This window comes from Ambystoma mexicanum, chromosome 10 (assembly GCF_040938575.1).
Source record: "Ambystoma mexicanum isolate Mex_15411 chromosome 10, UKY_AmexF1_1, whole genome shotgun sequence".
NCBI lineage: Eukaryota > Metazoa > Chordata > Amphibia > Caudata > Ambystomatidae > Ambystoma > Ambystoma mexicanum.
Genome location: NC_090932.1, coordinates 223863375 through 223881803, shown reverse-complemented (window position 1 = coordinate 223881803; position 18429 = coordinate 223863375). Strand labels below are relative to the sequence as shown.

The 18429-nt window shown below is 50.3% G+C and overlaps 1 protein-coding gene across 4 annotated transcripts in view; it reads right to left on the bottom strand.

Moving 5' to 3' along the window:
• XPO7 (exportin 7) overlaps nt 1–18429 on the bottom strand; it is a 1985528-nt gene that overhangs the window by 624933 nt on the left and 1342166 nt on the right. For all 4 annotated transcript variants that reach the window (XM_069617724.1, XM_069617725.1, XM_069617726.1 and 1 more), the window contains one exon: nt 6094–6202. In XM_069617724.1, coding sequence (XP_069473825.1) covers nt 6094–6202 — 109 coding nt within the window. The remainder of the gene's footprint in view (nt 1–6093; nt 6203–18429) is intronic.

The following is an 18429-nucleotide window of genomic DNA, read 5'->3' as shown; positions in this document are numbered from 1 at the left end:
ATTTTACATAGGGACTTTTGTTACATTTTTTTTACATGTATACGTTTAACTATGGCCAATATTCTTGTAGAATAATATTTTTAAGAGTACCTCCCCTTTAAATCTCTCTAGTCACTCAGTCTTCATCCTGAACAAATGAACATTGTTGAAAGACATGTCTAGCAGCTTCACTTGAACTGCAGGTGCGAAACCCTGAAGATCTCATGAACCTTTATCTTACTGAAGACGTTCCCATAGAGCAACCGACAGTCAGCTGCATCCAGCTCAGCCTGCAGAGCCTAACAGGTGTAAAGGCATCACAAGTCGGACACAGACAACAGGTTCACGTTTTTCAACAAAGCTTTAGTTTAACTTAAAAGGCAGGGTGGATGAATGACTAACTTGCCCTATGCTAAGGTTGCATTTACCTAACTAAGGATAGTATATGTCAGGAAGTTTAAAATAAAACATCAGCCTGTGTCCAAAACCTATACTTATTCTCGCATCTAACTGCATACAATGTTTGTAGGGATGTCGGCATCAAACAGGAACAGTGTTCAAAGTAATGTTCAGAGCTTCTTCTAGCTCTTTGGCTTGTGATCAGCTCCTCTTCCCCAAGTTCAAAATAGTTAATCAAATACTGGGGTTACCTTCCCCTTTGCTCATCAAATACAGAGGTTCCCATCCCCAAGTTCAAGTCATCCAACTTCCAAACAAAAACAGCACAGGGTTATCTTTCCACAAGAGTTCAAATATTCCTGCTTTCAAAAGAACACTTGGACTCCAATATCATAACACGATCATGGCACAACACAAGCATCTTGAGAAGTGTTTTCAGTGGCTCTTCCATTCAGAGGTACCCTGTCTAGGCGCAGTTGTCGGACCACACGGTCCATCCATTATAGGTCACGGAAACGGTACCTTTCCTTGACGGTTCCCCTAGAACTCTAGTCCACTGCTTCTCCTCAGTAGAGAGATTTGCCTCAGTCAAATGTGTCAACCTCTTCTGACAATGTATGGTGGCTGGTCTAAACACCTTGTGCTCTTTATGTTTCCTTGGCTCTTGCCAATGCTTGTTTCCATATAGTGTACAGTTCCTTGCACTTCCTTGGCTCTGGGCAGTATTAGATCTTGCCTTCAACTCTGTGCTCTCTTGACTTTCTAGCACTTGTTTCACTTAGTGCAGTTCATTAGTGTTTGAGCTAACCCTTCTTGGCCAGGGAGACTACATCGGTTTGCAGTGGAATCCCCGTGTTGGCAGAGGGGCGTCTTGTGAGGACTTCAGCCAGAACCCCTCTGCTGGCTGTTCGACCCCGGGTTGGGGGAGGCCCAGGTACTCTGCCAGGCCAGCAAGACGTTCATGGAAGGCCCTGGCTGAGGATGGCGTGTCCGGATCCTCCTCCTCGTCCGTATCCTGCATATCCGGAGGCTGAGGAGGCGGCGGAGTTGGCTGTGGAGCCAGAGGAGGCGACTGCACCGGGGCCCGATGGAGGTGTCTGTGGTGCCGATAGCATGGCGGGGAGGACTTCCCTGACTGCGTCTGATGATAGCCCCCATCTCAGGAGACCTCATGAGGCAGAGAAACCTCTCGAAGAGCACCTCCTCACTGGCCAAAGAGGTGGCAGGGGGTACCGACAGGGTAGCAGGGTGCTGCTGGAGCCGCTGCGTACCCTGTCCATATGGACGCAAAGGAAAGTTGCCCTGCGCAAATGAAGGGTAGACTGTAGGCCACGTACCTGTTTGAGGCCAGTCCCACCTTGACACTCATTCTTCGCCGAATGGTGTTGGATGGGTGCCCCTTTCTGGCGCGGAGGCTATTTTGTCGAGCTGCCTGCCACGTGCCTGCGATGTGTTGCTCAGCCCGCTGGGCCCGGCCTCGTCCAAGACTCTTGCGTGTGGATCACGAGGCCTACCGTGCTCCTCGGGTCTCAGCCCGGTAGGTCTGACACCCTCGACCCGGGGGTCGGTAGAGCTGTGTTTAGGCGCCCCCTCGGACGTATTGCTGGTAGTAGGGCTTAGCCCTTCCGCCATTGTGCCGGTAAAAGGGTGTAGACCCGGTACAAGAAGCTTTCAGTCCCTCAACACTGCGCCCGGGAGGATCCCTCTACCCGAAGGCTGGTAGCTGTAGCAGCCTCGGTGCACATGCCGGTAGAAGGACCTAGCCGGTCCCTCCCGCGCAGGAGAGTGCCTGGGAAGGAGTCTCCCTTGCGGAGTGCGCTGGAAAATATCGTCCCTACCTTGGGCCAGGTTCGATGCTTCACGAACGTCTTGAGATCCTCTGGAGGCGACCTGTGGAAGAGCCCTCCACCTGGCTAGTCTGTTCTTCAGCAGCTTCGAGGACAGCGAGTCACACGCCGAACATGATTGCCAACCGTGGTCTGAGCCAAGGCAACGTAGGCAGAGGGCATGGGGATCTGAAGTTGGGAAGGGCCGTTGCAGGATGGACACCTGCTAACCCCTGTAGAAGTCGACATGTGCCGGGGAGGAGCGTGACGCCCGAGGACTGAGTACCTGAATGTCATGATCTCTGCTTCCAAAAGATCAGGACTTGCCCGACTCCCTTGGAAGCAGACCCATAACCCCGGTTCCGAGTGCCAGCCAGTCCCAATTGGGACCTTTTGGACCCTGTCCTGGCGCCAGTGGCACCAGGCTCAAAGATGCCCAGTCCCAGCGCTGGAAGCGCCGGGCTCATAATGCTTGGGTGGACTTACCTGCAGCAGACCATGCTGCTTACTTACCTGCCAGTTGAACCCCTGATCCTCTTCTGTTTGGGACTACTTTTCCTGTTGGGTGGGGCAGGAGCCACTCCCTAGGTTCAGAACACTGGAACTCTTCTGGAAAGCAGGAACTCTTTTCTTACCTCGGCGTGGCTGTGGAAGGAGACACCTAAGCACTACAGGAGGCTATTTAAACCACACCCGATGGATGAATCTTGCTTTGCGTTATTCTGCATTCTCTGCAGCAGAACGCTCATCGTGTATTCTGCTTCTGATCCTGGGCCTAAGGGAACAAAGGCTTACCATCCTGGAATCCAGTCTTCAGCAGCACCTGTAAAGACAAAGAAAGAACAGGTTAGCACTACGGTCTTCAGTGGCAGCGCATCTCTTACCTGGTCCATCGGCTGTCACCAACGCCTCGCGCTGCATTCCGGCATCTGAAAGACAAAGGCTTACCTATCTTCGCATGCTCCGGAGGTCTTCGCACTGCATTCCGGCATCTGAAAGACAAAAGCTTACCAGCTCTTCGCACGCTCCGGAGGCCTTCGGCGCTGCATCCCGCATCTGAAAGACAAAAGAAGGTGCGTTTAAAGACATTGGGCAACTTTATTACTCACGTGCCATTACTCCTTCCCACGCCGAATCCAGTGGGTATTCCAGCACCCTTCAGCTTCTCTAAAGCTCCGAACTTGTACCTGCAAGATAAAAGGGACAGTTAGTGCGCATCGTGAAGCAGGCTACAAGCGTGCTTCCAGGCGCTTCTATTCCTCACGCGGGTTAGATCCTCAACTCTCATCAGCCCGCCATCCGCCATCGCCGGAACCCTGCAAAACAAGAGATATCATTACAAAAGACTTTTAAGACATTTGAAGTGCCCAGAACTTACTGTTCGTGCAGTTAACGACGGACAGCAGTCCTCTGAGGTCAAGAGGCCTGCACCCTTATCCAGTGAAGAAACTGGTTACGGCACCCTGCCCCGAGGCAGATGGAGAGCTCGGCGTTCACTTACCTAAGGTGAGGGCGTTAACCTTTGGGGTTCTACAGGAGAAGAGAAAGGGAAGAGGAGAGAGGCACCCAATAACCCCAGTTCATTAATCCCATATTTTCTATCTGCAGACATCTTACTCTTCGAGTCAGACATACAGTGCACAGAGGTCCAGCCCAAAGAGCCAACCGTGTGTTACACATCACCTTTGAAGATACGGCATTCACCCAGTCAAGACCGGCACCTCTGCGGGAATCAGGTGAGCGTTACACTGAATGATAGATGAGACAAAAAAGAAAGAAGTATCCGCGCTTAGAATTACATGGCCGAAGCCAAACCCAGGAGCACTGGTGAATTCGCCCCGTTCCCGTCGACGCGGAAAAGGGGACTCGGGTGTGGTGCCGGAGAGCGGAGTCAGGTCAGCGCATGCTCCCTGTGCCACACCCCTGCGCGCCTCTAAATTTAAATGGAAAGAAGGTTTTTTCTGGTGAAAAAGGTTCTGTCTCCTGTCCCTTGGAAGGGACGCCCATACAGTATGGAGGAAAGGGGACGGGACATAAAGTATGATGTGGCTCAAGGGAAAATCACGTCTTGGAGACCTTGAGCTATGGTTGTGACATATTAATAGAAGTTGTTAAAGAAAAACAGTAACACTGAACTGTGAACAAAAGTTGAGTCAATATCGAATCCTGCTGCAGAACGTTGTCCCTTTTGCTATTATCCTCCAAAAGGACCACTTTTCTTGCATTAAAGTTGCATTATAGACGGCATCCCATTTCCTTACCCAAAAGACATGCTTTCCTTGATATTAATGTCCTGAAAGTTTTTTTTTTTTTTAAGATCCAGTGTGGATTACACAGTGCCCTTGTGCTTATTAACGATGAGTAATGCCGTCTTTGCTTATCTGCCCTCCTTACCAAACAAGCCTACACTCCATGGTAATATTACCCCCTACCCACAATGCAGTTTATTTAAACTAATTTCGTCTGCAGTCAGGGCCAACAGTATATAAGATGTGACGACAATATTAAAAGTAGTTTCATCCCCTCAAACAGTTTCAATGTATGGAAGGCAAATATTCATGAATCTTGAAAGTTGAGCTAATAAGATGTTTCCTTCCATTTTATAGATGCATAGCGAGCCCCAGTTCGAATGGAGCTATGGATCGATTTTCTACCGGGTGCTCAAAATTCTTCAATTATGTCTCTGACGTCTAACAAGGTGAACAAGAGGTTGTGGTCACTTGTAATCTGATCCGAAAAGTGACCACACTATGATACAATTTTATATTAATCAGGCAATAATCAATTGCCATTGTGACAGATGTAGATGGGAGCGGATGGGCTATCCAGGTTGGTTCTACGATTCAAGGTATACACACCTATGCTCGACATAATTTCCAAAAGATTATAACCTGGTTTGTTTTGCAGCAAAGTTGGCAATCATGGCCCGTAGACCCCAAACCTCCTTACTTAAAACATATTCCTTCCAACTCTAATGTAGGAAGGTTCCGTTTGGTGTTTTTAAGTCTCCCATTAAAATAACTCGCAGAGGACTGCTAAGTCTCAATTGAGCAAGCTCATCTATATTTTCTAATGATATTTTTAACACAGAGTGTGATGGGGCAGTCTAATCCGGTTGCCCACCTTTGTTTGGTGGATTTAAACCTATTAAACTTAAGTCCGATAGGTCTGTCTGTGTGCCTACCATGCACCACGTATGTTTTCAGAATCCACAATAATTTCTTTGAAGACCCAGTTCAGAGTGGGTGCCAACCATATGGTCAAGCTTCCAGGTGGACGGCCCATATGGTTTCTTTTAGCTAGCTTTTCAAGCATCAATACATTCTTAATGTTCAAAGGGGCCATGTCTCTTTTATAGCAACTATCTCCATTGAGTAATCCACTCCATCCAATCTGCCTTCCAATCATTTTTTCACCACAAAACAAAACCTATTAATTGAGTTCAAGACTCAGTATAGACGTGTGCCGAAATTATAACAAATATAAGTTCCCTCCCATGGATCACTCACACAAACAAAGATCATCTATTTATAACCTAACCCCACAGATTAGGCACCTTTACATTGTGAGGCATCTCGGCTACCCAAGCTATGCATCAACCTCATTCAGCCCCGTTTATTCTTTGCAATCTGGTATTTGAAGTACAGCATTTATAATGGGAAAAGTCATATTGCAAGTCGCAGAAAACAAAAACAGGACTGAACCATGCATACAGTCATGACTTTGTACAACTTGAGGGTTCTGTACTCTCAACAGGCTGTTCTCATTCTAACAGAAGGCCACCAAAGATTGCCTACAAGGCCTCTTAAAAGAGTCTCTTCCAGGAGCCAGAAGTCAATCGATGCCTATTTTAATGTTCAGTTCACTACTTAAAAATAGAGAAAGTTACCTAAATCCACCATGAGGAGTCGCCCAAGTGCTGTGTAGAATGTGGTACGACATCGCATGTCTGTCATGTTGGACTGATTATTGATGCCCAAGAAAGAAAAGTGCTCACTCTGTGAAGAGAAGTAAAAAATCAAGTCAGCAAATGGAAGCTAGGTTACCACAACCTTGCACACTCCCATAGGCCAAGAGGGTGTAGAAATAAAAATGTCTATCTATCATGTGATTCATTACACAGACATTCATGAGAAAGGGTGTTGTTAGCGCTATCACGGTACAGGGGGGGGTAATGAAGGTTGACCAAGCTTTTCTCTTTCTTACCTGACCTTGGGGAAAAGGGGCAAAGTTTTGAGTAGGTGGAGATAAAGGAAATAAACTTACCGTTAACATACTTTTCCAGAGTAGTCATTGAATATAATGTCATAAGCGAGAGTGGGCTAATTTCTGTCCATAGATTTACTAGTACAATCTACCACAATGAGTCCACCAGATGCCCATTTAGGAGCAGTAAGATAATGGAAAGTATGCATAGCATTCAAGATGTTCCATTTAAGATGAGTAAATCAACTCAACCTTGTTTTATTCTTTGCATTCTGGTACTTGATGTTTAGTTTTCTTAATGGAAACACATTATTTGCCACAGAATACAAAGAAGACAACAAACCAGGACGGGGTGGCATGCTCATTGCTAAAATCGTCAATCTTGAGATCTCAGATTTATCTGAGGAGGTCAAGGGATGAAGTGCCTATAACTACAAAAGTTGCCTATGCTGGAAAAAAAAAACAGTTTCTTGTAGCAATGGTAATTAATTCTCCAGTACTGGTATCTTTCGTAGACGAATATGCTTTAATAATATTTCCAGTTGTAGTAGTTTCATTTTAGTTGTCATTTCACATTTGCCTTTTCTCCTTCTCTCTCAGCTGACTGGAGGGATTGCTTAAGCCCCATCCTCACGGCCACATTCATGCAGGCAGCAGTTAAAGGTAAGCACCGATTTCTACACAACATTAATTATGTTCATAGATTTATTTGCATGTACAACATAGTATCAAGCAGCATTTTACCGGGAATGGACCAAGTGAAGCATAAGTCTTCTTAAAAAATGTTTAAGCAAAACTCGTCCCACGCACTTGCAGCTTTGCCATTAATGTTGTTTACATACAAAATCCCTGCCTTTATTTGAATGAACTATATTGTACTCTTTGCCCTTTGGAACTAATCCAGAACAGGACTGCAAGACTTGTCCTTGGCTTCAAGCCAAGGTATCTTATCTCTCCAGCCCTAAAATCTCTCCACTGGCTCCCGGTGGCTGCAAGGATCAAGTTCAAGACCCTCTGCATCATCCACAAGGCTTCTTTCTGGGGCCGGGGACCACACTGCATCCAACTCTCTTCCTTCTCGAGCCCTCCGCTCATCTACCTCCAACTCTGAGGGTCTGATGCTTTTCCAGGCAGAGAGTGGCGGCAGATGTCTGTCCTCGGCTAGGGCCTCCCACCGGAATAGCCTCCCTCAAACTTCAGCAGGACCACCTAAATTTCCGGAAGCAACTCAAGACCTTCATATACACATATATATATATATATATATATATATATCTTTCCCCCTCCCCCCCCCCTCTCTCTCTCTCTCTCTCTCTCTCTCTCTCTCTCCATCTCTCTCTCTCTCTCTCTCTCTCTCCCCCCCCCCCCTGTAGCCCCTTGCACTGCCTCTGGGCCTCCCATCCACTTAGGCACTGTATCTGCAACCCTGCACTCCACTGACTCTCTGCACTTCCTTGAGCCACCACCCTGGCAGCACTTACTGTGTGTTCCACTGCACTCTCCCCTCCCTCTGCCCCTGGAACTTCTCTTCCCTGCCCCTCGCACGATATGAATGACACAAGGCCTAGTGCTCATGAATATTCCCCGTCGTCAGGCTGGGAATCCTCGGTAAAGAAAAAATCAGTATCAATTTCGTTTCTGATCTGTCTATCACTGATCTCTGCGTCATACTGACCACAGCCAAGGACTGCCCTCTACCTAAGCCCCGCCTATGGCAGCCATCTTCAGATTTGGTAGCACGTGAAGAGGCAGTATGACCAAGTGAAGAACCGCAGAGGGGTAGGCGGGAGGGTTCGCATGTGAATCCATGCCAGACCCATGCTGGAGAACAACAGTTACAGGTAAGTAACTTGTTCCTTCTCCAGCATGGGGTCTGGCATGGATTCACATGCTCATGAATATAAGAATAAATAGCAGTACACACATGCACAACCACGGGAGGTGGCAAAAGGCTCAACATTAAGCATCTCTTACCTCCTCACCAGGCTCACCTTAGGCGAACAGGTTGCGCAGCACTGCTTGGCCGACCCTGGACTCCTCCCTGGAATCCCGATCGACGCAGTAGAATCTCGTGAAGGTGTGCGTCGACCTCCACGTAGCAGCCCTGCAGATGTCCAGCAGGGGCACACCAGATAAGAACGCTGTAGTAGCAGCGATCGCTCTGGTCGAATGGGCTCTCGGACGGCCTGGCAGCGGTCGGTTAGCCAACCGGTGGCAGTGCATGATGCAGCCGGAGAGCCATCTGGAAATAGAAGACTTCGAGAGAGCCTTCCCTTGATTCACAAGTCCAAAGTTCACGAACAGCTATGATGTCCTCCGGAAACTCTTTGTGCGGTCCACGTAGAACTTCAGCGCTCTAGCCACATCCAGCGAGTGCAAAGTCCTCTCGGCCGGCGACGAAGGAGACGGGAAGAAAACTGGTAACACTAAGGGCTCGTTAAGATGGAAGTCCGACGGCACCTTGGGCATAAAGGAGGGGTGCGTCCTAAGCACCACCCTCGAGGCATGGAAAGTCAAGTACGGTGCTTTGCAGGATAGGGCCTGGATCTCTCCCACTCGTCGTGCGGAGGTAATGGCCACCAGGAATGCAGTCTTCCAAGACACAAACTTCATCGGTGCGGAGTGCATCGGCTAAAATGGGGGCCCCATGAGCCTGGTCAGCACCACGTTAAGTTCCCACGCCGGGGCCGGGGCCTTCACCAGCGGGAACGACCGGAACAGTCCTTTCATAAACTCTTTTACCAGTCGATGGGACCACAGGGACGTCCGTCCTGTGGTTCTGGTATATATCGAGATTGCCGCCAGATGAATCTTAATGGAGGCATGGGCTAGCCCAGCCTTTGCCAGTGATAGCAGGTACGGCAGCACTTGAGGGTCCATAATCCGTAGGGGGTTGATCTTCTGTGCTCGGCACCAGATAGAGAACCTCTTCCACTTATGACCGTAGCATTTGAGAGTCGAGGACGCCCTGGCCTTTGCAAGAACCTCTCTGCAATAGGCCGGTATATCGTAGCCTCCAAACTCTAGCGCTGCAGGAGCCAAGCCTGCAGGTTCAGCGACGCCGGATCGTGGTGGAAGATGGCGCCTCCTTCTCTGGAGAGAAGGTCCGCGTCCGCCGACAGCTTGATGGGAGGGGACATTGACAAGTCCAGAAGGTCCGGGAACCAGATCTGCCTCGGCGCGACGAGGATCATCCTGCACTGGGACCTCTTGAGCTGGCTGATGAGTCGAAGCAGCAACGGCAACGGAGGGAACGCATACAGGTATAGGACTTCCCAGGGGAACGAGAACGCATCGCCCATGCTTCTCGGCTGGGGAAACCTGCTGGCGAACCTCTTGCACTTCGAGTTCGTCACTGTTGCGAACAGGTCGATTTGCGGTTTGCCCCATCGTCGGAAGAGTTGATCCACCTGATCCTGGCGCAGTTCCCACTCGTGACACGCGCGCAGCTCCCTGCTGAGCGAGTCGGCGATGGTGTTGCTTTCTCCTGCCAGGTGGAAGGGAACCAGGAACATCCCCCTGGGCGACCGCCCAGTGCCACAGATTCTGTGCCTCCTTGGATAGGGCTGGGGATCTGGTGCCTCCCTGCTTCCGTATGTAAAACATTGTCGTGGTGTTGTCCGTGAAGATCCGCACCACCTTGCCCTTGAGCGACGGTTTGAGAGCCCAGAACACGGCTCAGAGTTCCAGGACGTTGATGTGCAGGAGCCTCTCCTCTGGGAGCCAGAGGCCTCTTGCGTGTGGATCTCCGGTGTGGGCGCCCCAACCTTCCAGGGAGGCGTCTGTCGTCACCGTCTCCTGGTACGCCGGCGTCTGAAAGTCCTTGCCCGCCGTGAGGTGCGCTCGAACGCCCCACCACTGAATCGCCCGCCGGAACACCTCGTTGAGGGGGGCCCTGTCTTCAAAGGTGCCCGTCGCCTGCATCCAACGGGCGTCGAGAAATTCTTGAAGAATCCGTAGTCTGCAGAGGCGCACTAGGTAGATGCAGGAGGACATCATCCCCAGAAGGGACTTGATGGACCTCACCCTGGCCACGTCCGTGGCTAGCAGGCGCTGCACTTTGCCTAGAATGGTCTTCGTCCGTTCTTCTGACGGGGCCGCCAGGCGCCTCACTGTATCGAGCTTCGCTCCCAGAAACAGGGCCACCTGCGACGGCACCAGGTGGGACTTTGGGTAGTTTATGGCGAATCCCAGGTATGTGAGTAGCTGGACGGTCCTCGCAGTGTGTTTGACGGCGAGTTCCCTCGTCCTTGAACGGATGAGCCAGTTGTACAGGTAGGGGTAGACGTGAATCCCCTGCCGGCGCAGCCGCGCCGCCACTGGTGCTAGGCACTTGGTAAAGACCCTGGAGGCCGACTTCAATCCGAACGGCAGTGCTCTGAATTGGTAGTGGCGGCCCTGGACGAAGAACCTGAGGAACTTTCGGTGACTTTTGAGGATGGGAACGTGGAAGTATGCATCCTCCAGGTCCAACGACGATAGAAAGTCGCCTTCCTCCAGCTGTCCCAGTACGTGCTGGAGGGTGACCATCCTGAACTTTTGTGATCTGATGTATTTGTTGAAACGACGAAGGTCCAGGATGGGGTGCCAGCCGCGCGTCTTCTTCCTGACGAGGAAGTACCTTGAGTATACCCCGGAGCTTCTTCGGGACAAGCTCGATGGCGCCTTTCCTGAGCATCGCCCGTACTTCCAACAGCAGTTGCGGGATGTGATTTTCCTTCCTGGCCACAGGAGGAACGTGAGGGCACTTCTTCAGGAATTCGATAGAGTGTCCTCTTGCCAGGGAATCCAGCACCCAACGGTCGGTGGAGATGGACTTCCACACGCCGACGAAATTCGTCAGCCGGCCCCCCACCGGGGTGCTTCAGTGGGGGCCCGAGACCATGGCCGGTTCAGTCCTGCTTGGAGGTGGTGGGCTTGCCGCCCTGGCCACCTTGCCCACGGCGGCGAGGCGCTCCCTGCTTGCCGCGACCCCTGTAGGCTTCCTGAGACGAGGAGCGAGCCGCCTGGCGGTAGGACGACGAGCCACCGCTGGATCCCTTGGAGGCACCCTGTCTGCCTCCGGAGCTCCGAAAGGGCCGTCGTTGCTGAAGGGCTCCGAGGGCGCGGGCCATCTCCGTGTCCGTTTTTATGGCTTGGAGGGATTCGTCCACCGCCTTCCCGAACAAGTTGCTGCCGTCGAACGGCATGTCCAACACCCTGGTCTGGACGTCCTGACGGAAGTCGGTCGCCCGGAGCCAACCCCGTCGTCATAGGCAAACACCGTTGCCCAGCTGGCAGAACCCGGTATCGGCAATATCGGTTGCCACCGTTATGGCGTGGTCCGACGCCACCTCGCCCTCTTGCAGTATTTCCAGGGCCTCGGACCTCTTGTCGTCCGGCAGGAAGTCCAATATGGGGGCCAGCTTAAACCAGAGCTCCCTGTCGTAACGGGCCACGATCGCCAGGGCGTTGGCCGCTTTGATCATCGTCGCCGCCGACGAAATGACCCGCCGCCCCATGGCGTCCAACTTCTTTCCCTCGCCGTCCAGCGGGGAATTCGACGTCGAGGCTCCTGACCCCGCCGCTTTCTTCTTCGCCGCCGCCGAGACGACCGAGTCTGGCGTTGGCTGGGCCCTGAGGCACAGGGGAGCGGTTTCGGGGACCCGGTACTTCTTCTCGTACCGGTCCCGTTTCGCTAGTGCCGTGGAGGGGTTTTTGAGAACCAACAGGCCCTCCTCCCAGATGTCATCGATTAGAGGCACCGCGATGACAGTCTTCCTCTTGGCCTCCCGGCGCTGATAGAGGAAACCTTCCTTTTTCTGCTCCTCCGGGCAGAGCTGGAACAATTCGGACGCCCTGGCGATCATGGCGTGGAATGAGCCAATCTCGTCGGGCGGCGAGGCCCGTGCGACGGGAGACCCGTTCTGTCGTCGTCGCCCTCAGAACCCGTCGTCGAGCCCAACGCACTGTCATCTCCCGACTCGTGGGAGGATGAGGAGGGAACTGTAGGCCTTACGGGGGCGAGCGGAGGAGAGGGTTGGGTCCTCCGTCGTTTGTTCTGAGGACTTCCCGACGTGCCAGGCTGCGGGTCCTCCGGCCTGGGCCGTGGGAACCTCGTCCTTATCTCAGAGCATAAGGACTGGATCGCAGACAAAATGGCCACCGAGCCATCCTGAGGCCTAGGTTCCGGCCGCGCCAGAAGGGAAGGCTGCTCTTCCTCGCCATCGTCGTCTTCCTCGGTTATCTCCCGAGGATCTTCCTTACGGGATCGAACCTTCTCGAATTGGACTTCGAGGTTCCTCACGGCCTCGGTCAGTTCCTCCTTCAAGGCTAACTCAGAGCTCGAGGAGGCTACCGTGCCCCCCCCTCGCTTCTTCCATCATGGCGGCCATGACGATGGGCTGAAAAGTCCCGGAGGCAGTCTCCGCTGGCGGGGTCTCTGCCGGCTTGGCCAGAGTCGCCGCGATCGCCTCGATAGAGGCCTTTGCCTGCTGGGTAGGGGCCTTCACCACCTTAGGTGCATCCCGGGCCTTCTCCTTCGGGGGAGGGGCGACGTCTCGCTCCCCCTCTTCCGAGATCGGACGGGGCTTCTCCCTAAGCTTACCCGGGGTCTCGGAATTCCTCTTCCCTGAACCGGAGCGCTGGCTCGTGGTGGACGGTGCCGGGGAAGGTGCACCCTGCCTGGCGACCGAAGAGCCCGACCTTTCGGCGCTCCCGGAGCCAGCGGACTCGCGGCGCTTGGCCTGGTGTTGGGCCCCCGTCGCCGGGGTGCCCGCACAGGACTTAGAAGCCCGCTCGGACCCTTTCTTCTTCTTCTCACCCGTTGAGCCCTTCTCTAACCAGCTGGCGAGACGGGATCGACGGTCCCTCATGGTCCGCTCCGACAAATTCTTGCAGAACTGGCAGTCCTTCTCTACATTAGTCTTGTCCCCATGATGACAGTCGAGGCATCGCGAATGTTCGTCTTCCTTAAACACATTCTGCAGCCCGCATCCAGGGCAGCTGCGAAACAGCTTGGGTCCGGGCGACAAACTCGCATCCTGGGCCATCTCGAAGTAGGCCGCGAATCTTCTGGAATCCTCCAAGAAGTTGAATCGACGAAATCTTCACCCTTGAGGGGCGTAGGAAAATCCCGCAACGGGTAGCCGTTAACGGGAGTAGAAACGGTGGAGCTTCGGGCACGATTAACCGAAAAAATGTGAAAATTCACCTGAAAAAGCGCGAAACATGCAGTAAAAGCTCGAGAGCTAAGCACAAGGACTCCCAACACTTGAACGTGCGGTTAAAATCTGAAGATGGCTGCCAGAAGCGGGGCTTAGGTAGAGGGCAGTCATTGGCTGTGGTCAGTATGACGCAGAGATCAGTGATTGGTTACTACTACGAAAGACAGATCAGAAACGAGACTGATACTGATTTTTTCTTTACCGAGGATTCCCAGCCTGACGACGGGGAATATTCATGAGCATGTGAATCCATGCCAGACCCCATGCTGGAGAAAGGGCTCCACCACTCCCCTATGTTTCATTTGGTCCTCCACTGTCTGACCAGTACTTCTGGAAAAAAAGGTCAAATAATGAACCACTGTTTCAAAGGGCTCTGCCCTTGTGTCTATTTCTTTATACAATGTTTCAATTCACAGTTTCAAGGGGGACAACCTCTCCCTTGAGTTTCTCCCCAAATTATGCTTTCATAGCTTTAAGGACAATAACTCTTTCCCTTTGTTCCTTTTGTTTTTCACCACCCAATATATTAATACAGTACAAGGTTATTCCAGGGGGAATAAGCCTCCCCTTGAGTCTCTTTTAAACACATAGTTGATTTATTTATTTATTTATATAGCGCTTTATGCCAAGGCGCTGTACAGTGGAACAACTAAATACAAAATAACAACAACATTTAACAATGAGAGCAAAATGTACATCATGAATCATTCAACAAAACAGTGCAAAGAGTAATTAACTTAGGTGGGGGGGTGGGAAGGGGAGAGGGAAGAGGTGGGGGGAGTAGGAGATGGACAGGGCGAGGGAGAATGGAAGGGGAAAAGAGGAGTAGAAGAGGGGAGAGAGGAATCAGATGAGGGTAAAAAGAGGGGGGTGGGGGGACGTGAAGAGGGCAGAGGTGAAGTTTTCAAGGAGGAGAATGGAGGAGGAGGGATTTAAGGGAAGTGCGAAATGACGTGAAGGTTGTGGTAGAGCGGATTGTAAGAGGGAGCGAGTTCCAATGCAGGGGTGCAAGGAGTTGGAATGAGCGGAAACGGCAGGAAGCGCAAGGGGAAGGAGGAACAGTGAGAAGGAAATGGGCAGCGGAGCGAAGGGATCGGGAGGGGGAGTAGAGATGAGGAGGAGCAAGACCATGGAGGGATTTGAAGACAAGGCAGAGAAAGTAGAACTTTAGTTGTGAGTGGAAAGGTAGCCAGCCAAGGTGAGAGAGCGAAGAAGAGATGGAGTCACGGGAGGTAAGGAGACCAAGGGTACGGACAGCAGAGTGGTATATGGATTTTAGAGGGGAAAGCTGAGATGCGGGAACTCCAAAGATTAGAGAGGAGCAGTAGAAGAGGCGGGAAAAGATGAGAGAGGAAATTAGGAGTTTGGTGGCGTGGAATGTGAGGGAGGGACGGATTTTGCGTATATTGTAGAGGTGGTATCGGCAGGAGCGGGAGGCGAGTGAGGAGTCAAAGAGAACACCTAGATTACGAGCTTGGGGGCGATAGGGAGATTGCAGGGAAGAAAGTGAATGAAAGGAGGAGGGGAGGGAGGGGGAAGAGAGTTAGAGGGGAAGAAAAGGACTTCGGTTTTATCGGTGTTAATCGATAGAAAGCGGGAGGACATCCAGTTCTTGATAGCAGTGAGACAGGAGGAGAGTTTAAGGTGGAGGTCAGGCGAGAAGGAGGAGAAAGAAAGAAAGAGTTGAGTATCATCAGCATAAAAGTGGTGAGAAATGCCAAACGAAGAGATGACAGGGGAAATGAGAGAGGTGTAAAGAGAGAAAAAGAAAGGACCAAGTACAGAGCCTTGAGGAACACCATAGTTAAGAGGTAAGGAAGAAGAGGACTGGCCTCCCCACGATACAGCAAAGGAACGGGAGGAGAGGTAGGAGGATAGCCATTTTAGAACAGGGCCGTTAAACCCGAAGGAGGAAAGAGTATGAAGCAGGAGTGGGTGATCGACAGTGTCAAACGCTGCGGAGAGATCAAGTAGAATAAGGAATCTTGAATAAGTTCCCTTGAATCTTCAGTTTATCTCACTCAGTAGATTTCAATTAACCTTAAGCGGGTATGGTTTTTTGCTTTTCCTTTGACTGTTCCTCTTTTTACCCCTGGTGAACTCTCCTGCCAGGGAATTGGGACTTTATTACTGTTCCTTAAAAGGGGTATGGGTCTTCCCATTTTGTATTAGTTCTCACAGTTACAGTTTTACTTCTCTTCTCAATCCTGGTTTACACTGCTGCCAGGGCTTTATATCCTTTCATGGATGTGAGACCCAGACTCACTGTTTGCCTGGTACACTATCCTGTCAGGGATTTTCCATTCTCCACTCAATCTCTCATCCAAGAAATAATGCTATTCCAGTATTGGGTCATCAACCCTTTCTCAGAAAATTTCTAATTGCTATCAACTGCTCTTCAAATATTGGGTCATCACCCCTTTCTTAAAACTTTTCGTATTTGTCTCAATCTCTTTTTCTAAGATTTGGATCATCAACCCTTTCTTAACACTGTTCGTTATTTGCATCAATCTCTCTATCCAAGATTTGTGTCACCGACCCTTTAACACTGTTCGTATTTGTATTTGTTCCTCCAATTACTTTAATTGGGCTTTCTCAAGTTGTCCATGATATGAAACACTCTCGCTCAAGCACTCCGGTAACCCACTCACTCTCGCTAGGCTTTACCTGCCAGCTAAGGCGTTCCTCTCGTTCTACTGTCTTCTCCTTCGCTTCGCTGACTGGAGGTGTGTCCCATTAGCCGTTGGGCTCCCGCTTTATCTTCCTTTGCTTCTAGCAGCTACAGCTGCCTATAGCAATAAAGCAGCGAGATTCGCTTGGCCCGGTCTCTCTGCACACCGCTCTCGTCAGCCTCCGTGCTGCCTTCCACAGTGTGCTCACCTCTGGCATTCCAAATAGCATCCACACAAGCTGCGTTCCATTTTAGTCTCTGCCTCTCCTCATATTCTGTTCAGCTGTGTTTGTTTTAAACTTCCCGGCATTAGTTAACCCTTTCCAAAGACTAGGACCAATGCTTGCATACCGCTTCTGGTCATCCTCATTGTTCTATCCCTCTTCCTTGTCTCAGTACTAAAAAAAATGGGGGTGGGAATATGGTTGTTGGTTAAGAAGACTTGGCAATTCTTCATCTGTGTCACAATAATCCATGCAGGCATTTTGCAAAGGAGCATGGGTGTCATTAAGACTAACATCTAAATGTTTATTTTGATTCAGTGTTTTTCTAGTTCTCTGGAGTTTGTCCTCCCCTACGTGGTCATTCTACAGATAGACACCCCAGGGTCAGAGTCAGCTAGCATCTGCCTTTCCCTGTCTACATAAGAGAAGCTTCCGAAACAGAGAATCAGTGACTATGTTGCTGGGGGGGGGGGGGGGGGGGGGTTCCTGCTTAGATTCACATGCTATGCATAGGCCGACATCTAGTGGTAGCCGCGAAGCATTACATTTTTTGTTTTCGAAACTCGAAAAAGGGACATTGACAGGGGTGCCAGTAATACTATCCCTAGTGTGACGTCACCTGTCCATGGTACTTAATGCGTCGATGACCCTCAGATTGTTTTGTTTCTGACATGAAGTAGCATGAAGTGTAGCGCGAGTACAGATGTAATAAAGCAGATAAGAGTAGATAAAGCCAGAAAACATCTATGCACCTTCTACTCCACAGGGGAGGAGGGGGGCGCATGTGAATCTAAGGAGATACAAGCATCAGAAATACAATTACAGTGAGTAATGTATCCTTTATGAGGCTTGTGGATCGGCTTAGATCACATGCTATGCATAGACTAGAGAGCAGTGTCTGGAGAAGGTGGTGGTTTGTGAGAAGGTACAGCAAGAAATAGATGTTTTAGCACTGCTTGTCCCACCTGTGAACCTGCTTTAGAATGTGCGTCAATGCAGTAATGCAGAGTAAAAGTATGTATGGAACTCCATGTAGCTTCTTTGCAAATGGCATCCAGAGGGACGTTTGCAATAAAGGCGAAGGTAGCTCCTGTACTCCTGGTAGAGTGAGCTCTTGGTGTGAAAGGCAGAGTTTTGTTTGATAGGGAGAAGCAGAGCTGTATGCATTTCAATATCTATCTGGAGATGGCGTTTTTAGAAACACGATCACCTTCCCTGCGAGGTGCTATGGAGAAAAACAGTCGGTCCGATTTTCTTAGCAATTTTGTCTTGTTTACATAGTAAAGAACTGCCTTCCTTACATATAGTGTGTGGATTTCTTTTTTTTCTTCAGGTGAGCTTGAACGATTTTGAAAGAAAGCAGGTAGTTCTATGGATTGGTTGATATGAACTTATGTGAAAACCTAGGGTGTGTTCTTAGTAGCAACCTGTCTTTGTGAATAACAAAGAAAGGGCCTTGCACTGGGCAAAGCTTGTAGCTCACTGACTCTTCTTATGGAGGTGATGGCTGTTAGGCAGAATCATGTGCAGTGCCCTTAGGGACCACTACACACAATTAAGACTACAGGTGGCAATACAATGTTTACCTTTGGTACAAGCCTGTACTACTATGTTAAAGTGGTAGCAGTAGCGGAGCAGCCAGGCTTACCTCAAGAGTATATGAGCAGTAGCAGATATTACACAAAGGGATCACAATTACTGTGACTCAAGCAAACACTGATTCAAGATTGCAGGTAAAAAACAGAAGTACATTTATTTTTAAACCATTTGTTATAAACATGACACTTCTATTAATTCAAAAAACCACACGTAAAATACACTACAACTAACCAATTCACTTTGTACGGAATGACTTCAAGTTAAGTACATTGTGTTTTAGCGGACCGGTGTTGTGAAACAAAAGATGTTACCGGGAATAC